The 16,596-nt window shown below is 31.9% G+C and overlaps 2 protein-coding genes across 2 annotated transcripts; both read left to right on the forward strand.

Moving 5' to 3' along the window:
• Window positions 1-4,236: 4,236 nt before the first annotated feature.
• Window positions 4,237-5,734, forward strand: LOC124938270 (ATP synthase gamma chain, chloroplastic-like). The gene has a single exon (XM_047478687.1). It carries the CDS (start codon window positions 4,421-4,423, stop codon window positions 5,561-5,563), a length of 1,143 nt encoding a protein of 380 aa, XP_047334643.1. The 5' UTR covers window positions 4,237-4,420; the 3' UTR covers window positions 5,564-5,734.
• A 4,508-nt stretch (window positions 5,735-10,242) lies between these two features.
• LOC124939038 lies at window positions 10,243-10,704 on the forward strand. The gene has a single exon (XM_047479555.1). It carries the CDS (start codon window positions 10,243-10,245, stop codon window positions 10,702-10,704), a length of 462 nt encoding a protein of 153 aa, XP_047335511.1.
• The last annotated feature ends 5,892 nt before the right edge of the window (window positions 10,705-16,596 follow it).

Raw genomic sequence — 16,596 nt, forward strand, 5'->3', positions numbered from 1 at the left:
TATTAACAATTGTGAGGATTTATATTGAGGTTTGGACCAATTTTGGCCACAATATAGTTAGAATTATACGAGTTAGGTTAGAAGACAAACAACAACTGAAGTTACTATTATAGCGGTGCATACAACCGAGAGTTATTGTTGCATTCGACCGAGGAATTCCTGTATCCGACTCAGAGTTGTTGTTGCACTCGACCAAGAGCTGAAGGTTGCTGTTGTACCCAACCAAGGACCGTTGGCATGGTTTTTAACCGCGTTTCAGCACCTGATCTAGACCGCTATCGAGCAATGACATATATTTCGACTGATGATCTGCAAGCTTCAATCGTGACCGAGAAAAGGCATCATTTTAGGCCCGCAATAGAGCGATGTCTTGAATTTTGACCGATTTTCATTTTCTTCTACATTCTTCTATTTTGCGTGTCATCATCGAAAATCAAATGTGATATAGAAAAATGATATTTTCTTGACCCACAACTCACTCCACGAATGAGTCCCGAGTTTTCTACGAACGTTATCATTTTTTAGAGAGCTTCCATAACAATAAAGAACAAGAAAAGGAGATAGTGAATCACCATGTCTAATCCCTCAGGAACTCTCGAAAAATACCTAAGAACTACCATTAACAATGATAGAAAACTTAGCCGTTAAAGACAAAATCTAATTAACCCAATCCATTTCGCACCAATCCCATTCTTCCTATTACATCAAAAAAAATCCCAATTGATGTGATCATAAGTTTTTTTGATGTCTAACTTGACAAAAACACATTTGTCACCTCTTGAATTAGCTAAGTCAATGCACTCATTGCCTATTAATACAAAATCATATATTTGACGACATTTGATGAACGTCATTTGATTACTAGATATGATCATCTCTAATACCTTTCTCAATTTTTTGTCAAACATTTTGCGTAAATCTTATAAAAAGATGAAACGAGACCAATAGACCTAAAGTTCTTCGCATCAATAGTCCCCAAAGCTTTACGAATAAGAGATATCAAAGTAGAGTTCCAACTCTTATCAAATGATGAAAATGATAAAAATGATAAATTGCTTCCATAATTCCCGTCTTAAAAAAAATCCACGCCTTCTTAAAAAGGCCAAAGTAAACTTGCCGCATCCTGGCGCATTATCACTTTTGCATCCCTTAACGGCCTCCTCAACCTTTCCAACGAAAACCGAGCCTCCAACATATCATTCAATTTAGGTCTGACCTTAAATGACTCCTTAAACAAATCTTTATAAAATTTAACAATACTCGTAGAAATTTCTGGTTCACTATCATGAACTTCCCCTCGATCAAGATTAAATTAATCACATTATTTTTTGTTTGCGCGTTAAAGATCACATAGAAAATTTTGGTGTTACTATCTCCGACTTTTAACCATGTAATTCTACTTCGCTAGCATGCCCCAATTTCTTCATTCTTACACATATCGAGCAACTTATTAACAATGTGAGTCCGAGACTAACCTTCTCAACAGAGAGTTCACGGATCTCCTCAACCCCTTCAATGACATTAATTTCATTACAAAAGTCATTGATTTTAACACAAAATAAAATACGATCTCCCACAGACCAATTTTTGAGAAGCTTACGTAGATTTCTTAAGTTCACAAAGAGTTTACTCGACGGAGAACCAATTGATGTCTGACTCACCCACCATGATTGCACACATGATATAAAGTCTTAATTGATCAACAATTTATTTTTGAATCTAAATGGCCGACATGTTCTCTCCATCATACGACATTCCATCAAATCGGTTGGTGATCAGAACAACTCCATGAAATGACCTTTTGAAATATATTAGAAACCCCTCAAAAAATATATTCACTAATTTGAAATCTATCGATACGAGAATGAACTTGACCCCATTACCATTACCTCTCCCAAAGGTAAATTGATTGTCTTCCAAAGGCAAGTCAATAAGTTTAAGATCTTGAATTATCTTTGAAAACTCATGCATTAAGCTACTAAGCCTATTGGTCCATTTCCTTCCAGGCGGGGATCTAACTTCGTTCATGTTGTTCGCAAAAACAATTGATAAATCATAAAGACTTGCCACGTTCTTCATTTCATTAAAATCTCTGTTTTAAATTATGATAAAATTGTTCCATAAACTGCATAAATTACCCATAGAAAATTATTGATACTTCTCTTCACATCATCAATTAACTCATAAACGTCCAAGCAATAATTTTTTCAATCACTTATAAAATCTAATTGGAATAACTCTTTCTCGGGAGACGCGCTTTCCTACTTTCATATAACTCTACAATATGTCATTTAGCCTCTTTAGTTGACAATCTTGGTAGTTTTTTGATTAAGAATGATTTGAATGAAAAGTATATGGGAGGGATGAAATCTCGTGCACAATGGGCCACATTTCAGTCTCTAATTCAAATACCTCATTCATGGGGAATTTATTTTCACCCATTGTCATATTATGTGTTGAGAATTCTATTTGGATATTTTTGTTGACATCATAATCTGGCTCAGAAACCACCGATTCTTCAACAAACACATCATGAATGAAAACTAGTAATCATGAATGAAAACTGGTGATTCAAGAATATTAATCTCATGATAAGAGTTTTAATAAGATTGACCTAGATTATATCTTCTACAGGTGGCCATAACTTATTTTCTACATCGTCAATAATTTCTTTCTCGGACAACAAATCTAAATTATGACGATGAGTTAATGAACTCGGCTCTTAATATACGGGGAGACATCACAACTCGAGGGGTGTGAAAACGAATACTCTATCTCAGCCTCACAAGAATCTGTTGACTCATTTAATCCAACCTCATCTTGTTCAATCACCCTCTCGGCCATATCAAATCCCCCGAATTGGTCATCACAAGTCTTTCAATATCTACAAGGCTAGCCATATGAATCCAATCAACGTAAAATTGGGTTATCACTGACTCTCTCGTTAGCCCAAACAAAGTCGACGCCTCCAACACATGCATATTTGATCCCGGTGAAGGAGACACGACAATAAAATGTTCAGGCCACGCCATCATTTTATATACTTATGTCTCGTTATCAACTCAAATAGATTTAGGGTAACGACTGTGTGGATCAAATTGATGCACCCTAATTCTAACTTAACTGTTCTCATGTGCTCTTTGAGTTTTCTCATGAGTTCAATAAATCCTCCAATATCATTACCGACATGTCTAAAAAATCATGATTTCACATATATATTGTCATTCCAAACAATCGAATTCAATCAAACATTAATAATTTATATAATTTATTCCTCTTAATATTCTTTTAAAATCTATACCCTTTATTTATAGGATCAGGGACGGACCTAGAATTTCGAACTGGGATGTGCTTGAAAAAAATTTAGGGTGGGCTTAAAATAATAAAGATAAAATTTTGAAAAAAACAAGTATATAAAAGTAAAGTTTTACCATTTTTTTAATAATTAAATAAAAAATAATGAATTATATTAAATTTTTTTAAGAAATTAAGGATAATGTCATATTTTTACAGTAAAAATATTTCGGGGTGGGCTTCAGCCTAACCGAGCCCCTACATAAATTATAGGATGTATATATATATATATATATAATTAATATTATGTATCAAACACTATTTTATATTATTAATAATATTAGTTTACAAATTTAATATATTAAAGTATATAATTTAATATATTAAATAAAAATAAATACTAATATTTTTTTAATTTATATATTAAATTATAATTTGTTAATGTAATAAATTATGTTCTTTTATTTATATAAATAAATAAATAAGTAAAATAGACTCACTATATTTATATATTTCTGTCTCTCCTTTTTTTTATAATATAATTAATATTAAATATTTTTATATTTTTATTTTACTATGTTTAAAATTAATATAATAAAAATCAAAGTTTAGAAGAAGAAAATTGATTGTAGATTGTAATGAAAAAAAAAAAAGAAAAATAATAAGTTTATTAAATTTAGAAATATGAAATAATTTTTTTTGGATTAATTTTTAGAATAAAATGTTTAACATTTTTTTATTTTTAAAATAGTTTTATATTTTATTTATTATTTTTAATATAAATTTTATAGAAATAAGTGATAATAAATATACGTAATTAAATAAATTTATATTAAAATATATTAAATTAAGTGATAGTTTAAATTATAAATTATGTTTAAAGATTAAATTTTGGTTACCATTTTATCTACTAATAAACCCTAATTTCTAAGTTTCTTGTTCATCCGTTGTTTGCTCGGCAACTGAACTATTTTTCTACCTTCCTCTGAAAAATCCGCCATCGATGGCCGGTTCTTGAGTTTGATGATGTAAAAGCATCAGATTTAGCAAAAACCCGTTTCTAACTCATCGTCGCAGATTTCCAGATCCTCAAAAACAATCTTTTGATCGACAGGAACATCACATCATGTATTGCTTCAATGTACCAATGAAGGTATTCCCAAACCCTTTTATGGATAATCATTCACTCTCTTTTCAATCTCTCAATTCATTCTCTACAAGCCTATACTCACCTTTAATCCCAAATACCACCGCCTATAAATCTTCAAACTTTCCTTCCATCAGTTGCGGTCTGCGTGAAATAAGAGACAGAATCGAAACTGTGAAAAGTACCCAGAAAATTACAGAAGCTATGAAGCTCGTCTCAGCTGCTAAGATCCGTCGAGCACAAGAGGCTGTTTTAAATTCTAGACCTTTTGCTAAAAGCTTAGCTGAGTTTTTGTATGTTATTAATGAACAGATGCAATTTGAAGATGTAGATGTTCCTTTAACAAAAATTAGGCCTGTGAAGAAAGCTGCCATTGTTGTTATTACAGGTAACAGAGGTCTCTGTGGAGGACACAATTCAACAATTCTCAAGAAGGCAGAGGAGAGAATCAGAGAATTCAATAGAATTGGATTGGATTTTACTGTCATCAGTGTTGGAAAGAAGGGTAATTCTTATTTTCGACGAAGGAGTGATATCTCTGTCGATCGGTTTATCGAAGTGAGCAGTTTTCCAACTGCTAAGGAAGCACAAACCATTGCTGACTATCTTTTTTCTATGTTTGTGACTGAAGAAATTGACAAGGTAGAACTTCTTTATTATAGGTTTGTCTCCTTGGTGAAATCTAAACCTGTTATTCATACATTGCTTCCGATATCAGCAAAGGGTGGACTGTTTGATGAGAATGGAACTTGTGTTGACGCTAGTGAAGACGAGTTCTTCAGATTAACAAGTAAAGAAGGGAAGTTGTCTGTTGAGAGAGACAAATTGACGAGAAATGGAGAGAACTTTAATCTTAACATGCAATTTGAGCAAGACCCGGTTCAGATTCTTGATGCGATAATGCCTCTTTACTTGAATAGTCAGATATTGAAGGCGTTGCAAGAATCGTTGGCCAGTGAGCTTGCAGCAAGAATGTGTGCAATGACTAATGCTACAGATAATGCCAATGAACTGATGAAAGATCTTTCAACTGTTTACAATCGAACAAGACAAGGTAAAATCACCAGTGAGTTACTGGAGATTATAGCTGGAGCTGAAGCACTTAAAGATTCTTCATATTGATTGCTCCCTGTTCTTGAACAACAAGGTAAACAAGTAGATGTTTTCCTTAAGATTTGATATATTGTTTTTGAACAGAGAAGGAAGAACCCTTTGGAAACAATAATATAACATGTATCCCTAATAGATTAATGACATTACATTACTTTGGTTACTATTGAGCTTTTGTTTTGATTCCTTTGAAAAAAGACGCAATTTTCTATGTAAAACATGACAAAAAAATAGAACGAAACCCGACCATGAACACTGGATCTATTAACATAAGAAATAGCAAAGCAAGTTGAATCTTTAAAAGTTGATAAGAATTGGTTGACAAAACTTTGTGCCTCCCATGAGATGCCTGTCCGGTGGTTATCATCGGATTAAGGCAATCAATCGCTCAAAATGACACAAGGAGATTGTTTCCACAAAAGAAAACACAAATTCAAGTCATTTTCAATGTCATAGCTTCAACTGAATTCGGAACCAGGTGAAGAAGTTGTTCTCGCAACGAAACTACAAAACTATAGATGAAGAAACCACACAGACAATCAATATTAACGAAAATCTCAACATGAGAAGAAGAAGAGATTACCTCAACAAAACAAGAACCAGAAGAACATATAGATTTCTTGACAGAGGAATGGTTTCAGAAGCAGCACGCGGACAATCAATTTATTTCACGATGTCTTTATTTTCTAGACAAAAATAGGATCATTCACATATAAAATAGAGCCTTTACAGTTTCTAATCAAACTGCTGGTAAGCACTTCGGTGTAGTCTAAACCATTCTTTTTGGGTTAAAATAAAATTATTTTGGAGTCAAGACTGTATCAATCTGTCGTCCAAATATAAATGTGACGAAGAAACGACGTTATTCAGAGGTCGTCTTCGTCTACAAGTGTGATATTGCTCTTTTAGCTTTTAAACAAGTTTTGACTATTTTTAAAAGTCCTCACCATAAACAAGAAACTAGGAAAAGTTGTTGAGTTCGAAGACTTGTATAAAATGTTATGTTTTTGGTCCGACGTTTTGTTACACTTGAAAAAAGGGTCTCGGCCCTATTTCGTTTGTACTCATCGAAAAAAATGCCTGAACTCTAAGTAGAATTTTTGAGAGAGAGAAAATATGTATATAATTTTTATTGCTTGGTGTGATTATAATATAATACATTTAAGGTATTTATAGAACTTATGACGTACTAATTTAAAAATTGTCTTTCAATTACAAATTAATTAATACTAATTTAAGATATTCACTTTTTAACTAGAATATTCACTCCTTAACGAAAATATTCATTCTTAAATTAGAATATTCTTTCCTTAATTAGAATATCTCATCTTAAATTAGAATGTCTCTTCTTTAACTAGAGTATTTCTTGGATTGGGCCTACTTAGGCGATTGGCCTCTCCTTAGCTAGGATGATTGAGAGATAATTCTACACTTCACTTCAAGTTAGATAAAAGATGTTGAGAGTACCCACTTGCCACATAGTTTTTCGAAATTCCACTTGAGAAGAGTTCTTGGCTCTTGGCACTTGACACTTGGATCTTGACTCTTGGCACTTGGACACTTGGAAATTGACTTTTGGATCTGAAACTTGTCTCTTGGCTCTTGCAACTCTTGAAGTGAAAGATGATAATTTTTGGACAAATAAAATTTTGAAAGAAATTTGTTAAGACGCGAACTCGTACATATTGCAATTTTTGAAATGACGTCCCACTTGTTTAACATAGTAGGTGATAAAAAAAAATAGTTATGAAATATGAGATAATATAATCATTTGAGTTCTCCTCCAATGACTATTTTTACCATTGGAGGAGGAGGCATCGAAAAATTATGAACATTTTCCTTTAAAATGGAAAAATCTGCTCTGATACCAAGTAGAATTTTTGACAGAGAGAAAATATGTAGATAATTTTTATTGCTTGTTGTGATTACAACGAAATACCTTTGAGGTATTTATAGGATTTATGACGTATTAATTTAGAAATTGTTTTCCAAATACAAATTAATTATACTAATTTAAGATATTTTTTTAACCTAGAATATCACTTCTTTAACTAGAATATTCTTTCTTAAATTAGAATATCCCTTCTTTAACTAGGATATCTCATCTTAAATTAAAATATCTTTTCTTAACTAGAATATTCCTTGAGTTGGGTCTACTTAGACGATTGAGTCTTCCCTTGTACTAGGATGATTGAGAGATTATACACTGAGTTTTTTTTTTTTTTTATAAAATATGATTTTTACATTTTATTTGATTATTTTTTAAACATTTTATGTTCTTTGACCTATGTGTTTAAATGGTTAATCTAATTCTAAACATACTACTAATTTTGTAACACTTTACTTTTAGTAATGCATTTTAGGTATAATAATAGGATATCCTATAATAAAAAACTTTTAAAAAGTTTATATGTTAGCAAACTAGTTAGGATACTTACAATTTTAATATAAATTTTGAAGTTAATTTTCAAATAATCATTTTCGAGATTTTATCCCAATATTTTTTAATTTTTTATGATTTTATAAAGACCAAATAAAAAAATTAAAACCAATCAATGTCTTAAGTGCCTAGACCGAACCAACCATGAGGCGTCTCAGTCGCGACCGAACCATGAGGCATCTGGGTCTCAGCCACACAGTTGTATGCGGCAATTCTCAGTCGCGACCTCGGTTAACATGTAAACCAATTGTTGTTGTTGTTTTTTTACTTGTGTGGCCCTTGTGTCTCTTTCGTCATTTTTCTAAGAAAAAATCTTATGCATATGCATCGTGATAATGAGTTTGAGTATTTCACACTCGAATTAGGTAAAGGAAAAACCTTATAATTAATCTTTAAAGAGATAATAATAATATTAAATAAATAAATAAATGGTAAAAGCAGATGGCTAAATCAACTAGGACTAGCCTAACTCATATGAAACACAAAGAATTAAAATAAGAAATTAGCTATATATTGCTTCTCACGTGGACTAAAAACTAAGTCTAGGTGTCTTTATTTTAATAGCTATTTGTCCCCCATATCAATTTTGTAGCATATCTCATATTTAAGAAACTCATTTACTTTTATAATAGATTTCTCTTTTATAAATTAGGAAGCTTCACAATCTATTTAAACAAGTTCTCTTTTAATATATTGCCACAAAGGAGACAACCCAAACCAATGAAGTATTTTGAAGAATCTCAAAAACTAATTTAGAATCGAGACTATAATTCTTTGATTTGTTTGTTCCATGCCTCCTTTATATTTTTTGGTTACAAATGTGTTCCAATGGGTTGCTTATCGGGCGAGAATTGTTATTAAACTTTTAAAAATTTTGATGTTTCTTCAAATTGAATTCTCAAGAATCTCCATAATAATGATAAATGGGTAGTGTAAAAATGTGTCTCCTAACAAAAACCTTTAAAAGGATGAATTTTGTTAAAGGAACGGTTAGACAAAAAACGAGATGGTTGAAGAGGAGATACTTGATCGTAACAAATTTGACAAAAAAAAAAACAAAGAACTTTCAACTATTACACATGTTCAAACCTAGCTAACTCAAAAGTTTTCAATTTGAATTTTTGATATAATTATATTATATGTACATAAATTAATAAAGTAATTAGCATCACAAGATAATGTCATATTAATTTGTTCGATTCATCTAGACCATAAATGTTTAAGTATAATATAACTTTGAATTGTTAATAATCATATATATATATATTGAGATTATATTGCACTAATTAAAGTAACACATGCATGCCACATTAGAGCCGCCGTTAATAAGATTAAATTAATCAGCTTCTATGAAAGTTGCAATATAATAATAAATCCAAGAAGAAACCTGGAAACCATATAACTATTTTATTATTCCTATTTCCTGCTGAGAGGTCTAGTTGATTTTGAATACTCCCTCTTTTTAATAAAGCATTTATATTGGACACTTCTTCTTAATATAATCATGCATATTTTCTTATTATATTTTTAATATAAAGAAAAAAAAAGGGTAAAAGGCGGTGGCTAGCATCGAAGAGAGCCGTCATAGATGTAAAGTGGGAGTTCGGCTTTCTCGTGGCATATGACGAATAAAAATAGGCGATCTCGAAATAAATCTCTTCTATTAAAAGTAATTTTTTAAATGATCATTAAACGTAATTTTTTAAATGATCAATTCAAAGAGTCTATTTTGGTGTAGTTCCTGTTTGTATAAGATTAATTTGGCAACTAAATACATCATTTTGTATTTCAGGATTAAAAGTGTACAATTTTATTTTGTTAAATACCGGGTTCTTAGTGAAAATCGATTTTAAGACTTTAGTAGAGTCAAGGATTATTTTAGTATTTATTTGATTGAACACAAATAATTTTATTTTTTTTATCATTCAACTTTTTTTTTTCTTAATAATGTATATACACTGTACGGTTAGGTGTAATACATAATAATAATAATACACATGCATGCCACACTAGAGCTAGCCGCCGTTACTAAGATTAAATTAATGAACTTTTATGAAAGTTACAATATAATAATAAATCCAAGAAGAAACGAGGAAAGTGAGATTGAACAAAAACTTTTATTTTTCTCTACTTCATATATTATTTAATTTATCCCTCTTGAAACAAATTCTCAAGTTGCTTGATTCCCTTATAAATTTGATCACCATCATTTCAAGTCCCCCAAGATCGAAACTCACCTCAATTTCTCCCAATGGACAATTGGTATCGGACATTGATCAGCTATGGCGGCAAGAGGAACCAAGAACTTGAAGAACAACAAGGAGTGCGGTATGTTCTCAAAGAAGGAGATTACGTGAATTCTTATCAAACCGATTCAACCAAAACGTCATTTTCCATAACCTCGAGGCGTACTCATCTCTCAGCAGCCAGAATGATCCCGAGATCAACGACTTCCAATCTTGCTAAAGATCCCAAGTCGAAAACTCAACAATCGGCTCCAATGGTTGTGCCGGATTGGTCCAAAGTATCCCATTTAGAGGACGAGGACGATGATGAGAATGATGTAAGGATTCCTCCCCATGAATGGAGTGCAAGAGCAATGCGTAATAAATGGTCATTCTCGGTATGCGAGGGTGCTGGGAGGACACTCAAAGGAAGAGATCTAATGACGGTGAGGAACGCGATTCTCACTAGAACAGGATTCTTAGAATAACTAGTTATTGCTTATAAATGAAACACCTCTTATTTTTATTTGTCACATTTCATTTCAAACCTCACATTTTTTTTAGCCTATTAGAGATAAATTACTTCAATTGTTTTTTTAAAGTCTTGCACTATTATTTATCATTTTTGGTACTTTTATTTCATTTATTTATATTTTTCCATCTTTTAAATATTTTGCAATCAATAAATATGTAAATGCTAAAAAGTTAATCAAATTTCTTTACATAACGAATATATCAGTAAAAAAAAGTCATAAATTACATATTTTATCATGTTTAGCTTGTAATAGAGTTTGAATGATATGGACAACTAAAAATGATACTTGTTTCTCTAATTAAGAACCAAATATTAAACGTAGAAAATGAGTGTAAAAATAATTATCTTTTTTATATATATTATCATTAACATGTAACTGTGTTTTAAAATTGTGTAATCGAAATTCAAAAAATATACCAAAATAACGTTTTTATAAAAAAAATTAAATTATTAATAGAGTCATGCATATAATTTTAAACATTGTTTTGAAAAACATTTCAGTTATTAACCCGTTTTTTTAGTGTATTTCAGTCCAATCGGTTAAATCACTAGTTGGACCAGATTTTATTTTTAAATTAAATAAATTTAAATATATTAATACATAAATTGTATATATATAATCTTTATACAATGAAAAAATAATTAAATAAATACTAATTAAATTCAATAAATTGCCGAATAAATTAATATAATATCAAATATTCATAACTCTCTACAAAATTCATTAAATTTTTCACATATATAATTAGGGGGAAATTTGATGAAATGGCCCCCATAACAGGCTAAAATCCAAAAATGGACCGCGCCTGCTAATGTTGGCAAAAAGGGCCCTTTTGCCCTGCGAAATGTCAGAAATACCTCTCGCGCGCCAGATTTTACGCTCATTGACGCGAATTGACATTTACGCGATTTAGATTAAATCGCGTGATTTCATTCACGCGTTTAGATGAAACGCGTGAATGACAATTCGCGTTTTTCAATTTACGTGAATTCTCATCCACGCGTTTCATCTAAAACGCGTTGATGAACTCACGCGATTTATATTAAATCGCGTGAATGACAATTCGCGTCTTTAGTCTTATATATAACTTTTGGCCCTATTTTAAAACAAAACCTCCCCGATTCTCCCTCCCACCCCGACTTCCAAAACCACTTCTTCTCAACTGTCGACTTCCTTCAATATCGATCAAGATTAGGGGTGAGCATATATGGGTTTACCCAAACCCAACCCTAACCCAAACCCAAAATATTAATTTGGGTTGGTTAATATGAGTTGGGTTGAGTATGGGTTGGGTTGAGTATGAGTTGAGTTTAATTTGGGTTGGGTTAGGGTTACCCAAATTACCCAAATTATATAAATTTAGTTTAATTTTCTATTATTAATCCAATATAAACTAATCATTTTCCAACTTTAAGTCGAACACGTTTTTGACATGTTTAACATATTTTTCATACGTTTAACACGTTTTGCACACATCTAACACGTTTTTAATATTTTTAACATGTTTCACTTATAACATGTTTTTCACACGTTTAACACGTTTTTCACACGTTTAACACGTTTTTCACACGTTTAACACGTTTTCACATTTTTGACACGTTTAACACGTTTTCACGTTTTTGACACGTTTAACACGTTTTTGACATATTTAACACATTTTCACACTAAAAACACGTTTTTCACGTTTTTGTCATGTTGAACATGTTTTTGACATGTTTAATACGTTTAACGCGTTTTTGACAAGTTTAACATGTTTTTTACGTTTTTGACACGTTTAACACGTTTTAACATATATAACACTTTAACACATTTTTGATAAGTTTAACACAATTTTCACGTTTTTGGCACGTTTAACACGTTTTAAACATATTTAACACGTTTTTAATAAGTTTAACACAATTTTCATGTTTTTGACACGTTTAACACGTTTTTGACATTTTAACACGTTTTTGCTATGTTTAACACGTTTTTCACACTTTTTAATATTTTTTATCACGTTTTCACACTTAAAACATGTTTTTCACACGTTTAACACGTTTTTATGTTTTTGGCACGTTTAACAAGTTTTTGACATATTTAACATGTTTTCATACTAATAACACGTTTTTATCACGTTTAACATGTTTTTGACATATTTAATACGTTTAACGCGTTTTTGACAAATCTAACACGTTTTTTTACGTTTTTGGCACGTTTAACACGTTTTTAACATAACTAACACGTTAACATATTTTTGATAAGTTTAACACGGTTTTCACGTTTTTGGCACGTTTAACACGTTTTTAACATTTAAACACGTTTTTGATATGTTTAACACATTTTCACATGTTTTTCACACGTTTAACACGTGTTTCACACATTTAATATGTTTTTCACGTTTTTGGCATGTTAAACACATTTTTGACATATTTGACACGTTTTTCACACAATAACACTTTTATCATATTTTGGTATGTTTAATACGTTTTTGACATGTTTAACACGTTTTTCACTTTCTTAACACGTTTAACATGTTTGTAACATATTTAATACTTTTGTAACATGTTTAACACGTTTTTCACGTTTTTGGCACGTTTAACACGTTTTTGACATTTTAACACGTTTTACACATTTAACATATTTTTGACATGTTTAACATATTTTTTTGCACCTTTACACGTTTTGATAAGTTTTAACACGTTTTGTCACGTTTAACACGTTTTTGGCATTTTTGACACGTTTAATATGTTTTTCACACGTTTGACATTAAACATGTGAAAACGTATTAAACGTGTCAAAAAAGTGAAAAACATGTTAAACGTGTCAAAAACGTGTTAAACGTATCAAAATGTGCCAAAAACAAAGAAAACGTGTTAAACGTGCCAAAAACGTGGAATATGTGTCAAAACGTATTAAACGTGCCAAAAACGTGAAAAACGTGTGAAAACATGTTAAACATGTTACAAACGTGTTAAACATGTTACAAACGTGTTAAACGTGTTAATAATGTGAAAAACGTGAAAAACATGTTAAACATGTCAAAACGTGTTAAACGTGCCAAAAACGTGAAAAATGTGTTAAATGTGTCATAGTCGTGAAAAATGTGTCAAACGTGTTAAAAACGTGTTAAACGTGTCAAAACATGAAAATAGTGTCCAACGTGTCAAATGTGTTAAACGTGTTGAATGTGTTGAAAACGTATTAAACGTGTCGAAAATGTGAAAACGTGTCAAAAACGTGTTAAATTTCTCAAAACGTGGAAAACGTGTTAAATGTGTCAAAACGTGTTAAACGTGTCAAAACGTGTTAAACGTGCCAAAAATATGAAAAACGTGTGAAACGTGTCAATAATGTGAAAAACGTATTAAACGTGTCGAAAACGTGTCAAAACGTGTCAAAACGTGTCAAAAACGTGGAAAACGTGTTAAACGTGTCAAAACGTGCCAAAAACGTGAAAAACGTGTGAAACGTGTTTGAAATGTGAAAATATGTTGAACATGTCAAAACGTGTTAAACGTGCCAAAATGTGTCAAAATGTGATGAACGTGTCGAAAACGTGAAAAACGTGTCAAAACGTGTCAAAAACGTGGAAAACGTGTTAAACGTGTCAAAACGTGCCAAAAAAGTGTGAAACGTGTCAAAAATGTGAAAAATATGTTGAACGTGTTAAACGTGTTAAACGTGTTAAAACGCGTTAAACGTGCCAAAATGTGTCAAAATGTGTTAAACGTGTTAAAAACGTGAAAAAACATGTCCAAACGTGTCAAAAACGTGGAAAACGTGTTAAACGTGTCCAAACGTGCCAAAAACGTGTGAAACGTGTCAAAAATGTGAAAAATATGTTAAACGTGCCAAAATGTGTCAAAATGTATTAAACATGTCGAAAACGTGAAAAACGTGTCAAAACGTGTCAAAAACGTGGAAAATGTGTTAAACGTGTCAAAACATACCAAAAACGTGTGAAACGTATCAAAAATGTGAAAAATATGTTAAACGTGTTAAACGTGTTACAACGTGTTAAACGTGCCAAAATGTGTCAAATGTGTTAAACGTGTCGAAAACGTGAAAAAACGTATCAAAACGTGTCAAACGTGTCAAAAACGTGTCAATCGTGTCAAAAACGTGTTAAACGTGTTAAAAACGTGTTAAACATGCCAAAAACATGTAAAACGTGTTCAACCTGTCAAAAATGTGTTAAACGTTTCAAAAACGTGTTAAACGTGTGAAAAACGTATTAAAAATGTCAAAAACGTGAAAAACGTGTTAAACGAATAAAAATGTGTTAAATGAGTCAAATACATGTTAAATAAAAAAATAAAAAAAAAATAATTTGAGTTACCCAACCCATAGTCAACCCAACCCATACCCAACCCATATTAGTAAATAATATGGGTTGAATTATGGGTTGGGTAAATTTAATTTGGGTTGAATATGGGTTGGGTAATACGGGTTGGGTTTACCCGTTTGCTCACCCCTAATCAAGATCATCGTTCCTCAACTTCGTTCCTCGTCCAACATCATCGACTTTCCACCGTCTATTCGACATCATTGTCTTTCCACCGTCTCTTCGACATATTCCGGTGAGTTTAAGGCTTAAGGGTTAGGGTTAGGTTTTGATGTGTATTATGCCGTTTATATTGATTTATATTGATGTATTTAGGGTTCAGGGTTTGGTTCTGGTTTCGTTTATGTGTGTAAATGCTTTTAGGGTATATGACGAGTATTGTATCAGTGTTCTTATTCTGCATGTATTTCACGTTTATTCATTCATTTCTCGTTTAAGAAATGACATTTTCGTGTTTGTTATGTGTTTGTGAAGAAATGGTATTTTTGTGTTTTCTTTGACTGTGTAGGCTTAGAGTTTAACTTTTGCTACTTTACTGCACCTTAATAGAATGCCAATGAGACAGGTTTCGATGTTATATTAAGAAATTTAGAACTGTCCATTGAGAAATATATTACTGCACCTTTATTGTATTACTGTCCATTACCGCACCTTTACTTTACTGCACCTTAATGTATTAAGAAATTTGCAAGCATTTCTCAATGGTTAATTCGATTTGCTTACTCCCATGTTGTTCCTTATTTTGTAGATGGAGTCCACTATAATACCCGAGTTTGCTGGGAGGGTATCTTGGAAAACTAATATGAGAAATATTGCGGCCAAGTTTGCAAAGATGAATCTAACTGAAAGGGTAGAGGAAACCCAATTCAGATTCTTATTCAAAGGGCACCCGTTACTACAGTTCTCAGGAACGATTATACACCACATGCTCCTCAAGAAGTCCAGCTCAAATTCTATGGAGATGAAGTTCCTTGTGAATGGAGAAGAGCTGTGCTTCGGGATGAGGGAGTTTGCATTGGTTACAGGTCTCAATTTTGGGAGATTCCCTGCGGAGCAAACAATTTTCAATCAGGTTGAAGAATCTCCAACTTTGGTTCTTAAATATTTTAAAAGTATTCCACTTATTAGAATAGCAGACCTTCATTCAAAATTCATGTCCTGCTCTGATAGGGAAGATGCATGGAAATTGAGGCTGGTATACCTTGTTTCCCATTATCTCTTTGCCCTTGACCCGAAGAGGATAATAAATATGAAACTCTTCAGCATGGTCGATGACATCGACACCTTACTCAATTTTCCATGGGGAAAGGTGTCCTTTAGAGCAACCATCAAGGGTTTGACCAAAGACCTTGATCGCTACAGGAAGCTATATCTGCAAAGAAGAATGCCGCCTCGGGGAAGAAGAACAAAGACAAAGACAAAGATGTCGATGTTTCTTATACCGTATATAGGTTCACACTAACCTTACAAGTGTGGACTTATGAGGTGATCCAAACGTTTGTCCCCAATCTTGCAATTAA

The sequence above is a fragment of the Impatiens glandulifera genome, chromosome 5 (genome assembly GCF_907164915.1).
Source record: "Impatiens glandulifera chromosome 5, dImpGla2.1, whole genome shotgun sequence".
Taxonomy (NCBI): Eukaryota; Viridiplantae; Streptophyta; class Magnoliopsida; order Ericales; family Balsaminaceae; genus Impatiens; species Impatiens glandulifera.

Bases quoted from the DNA above. Each gene is read 5' to 3' on its own strand.
- LOC124938270 (XM_047478687.1), top strand. From the start codon at position 4,421: ATGTATTGCTTCAATGTACCAATGAAGGTATTCCCAAACCCTTTTATG.
- LOC124939038 (XM_047479555.1), top strand. From the start codon at position 10,243: ATGGACAATTGGTATCGGACATTGATCAGCTATGGCGGCAAGAGGAAC.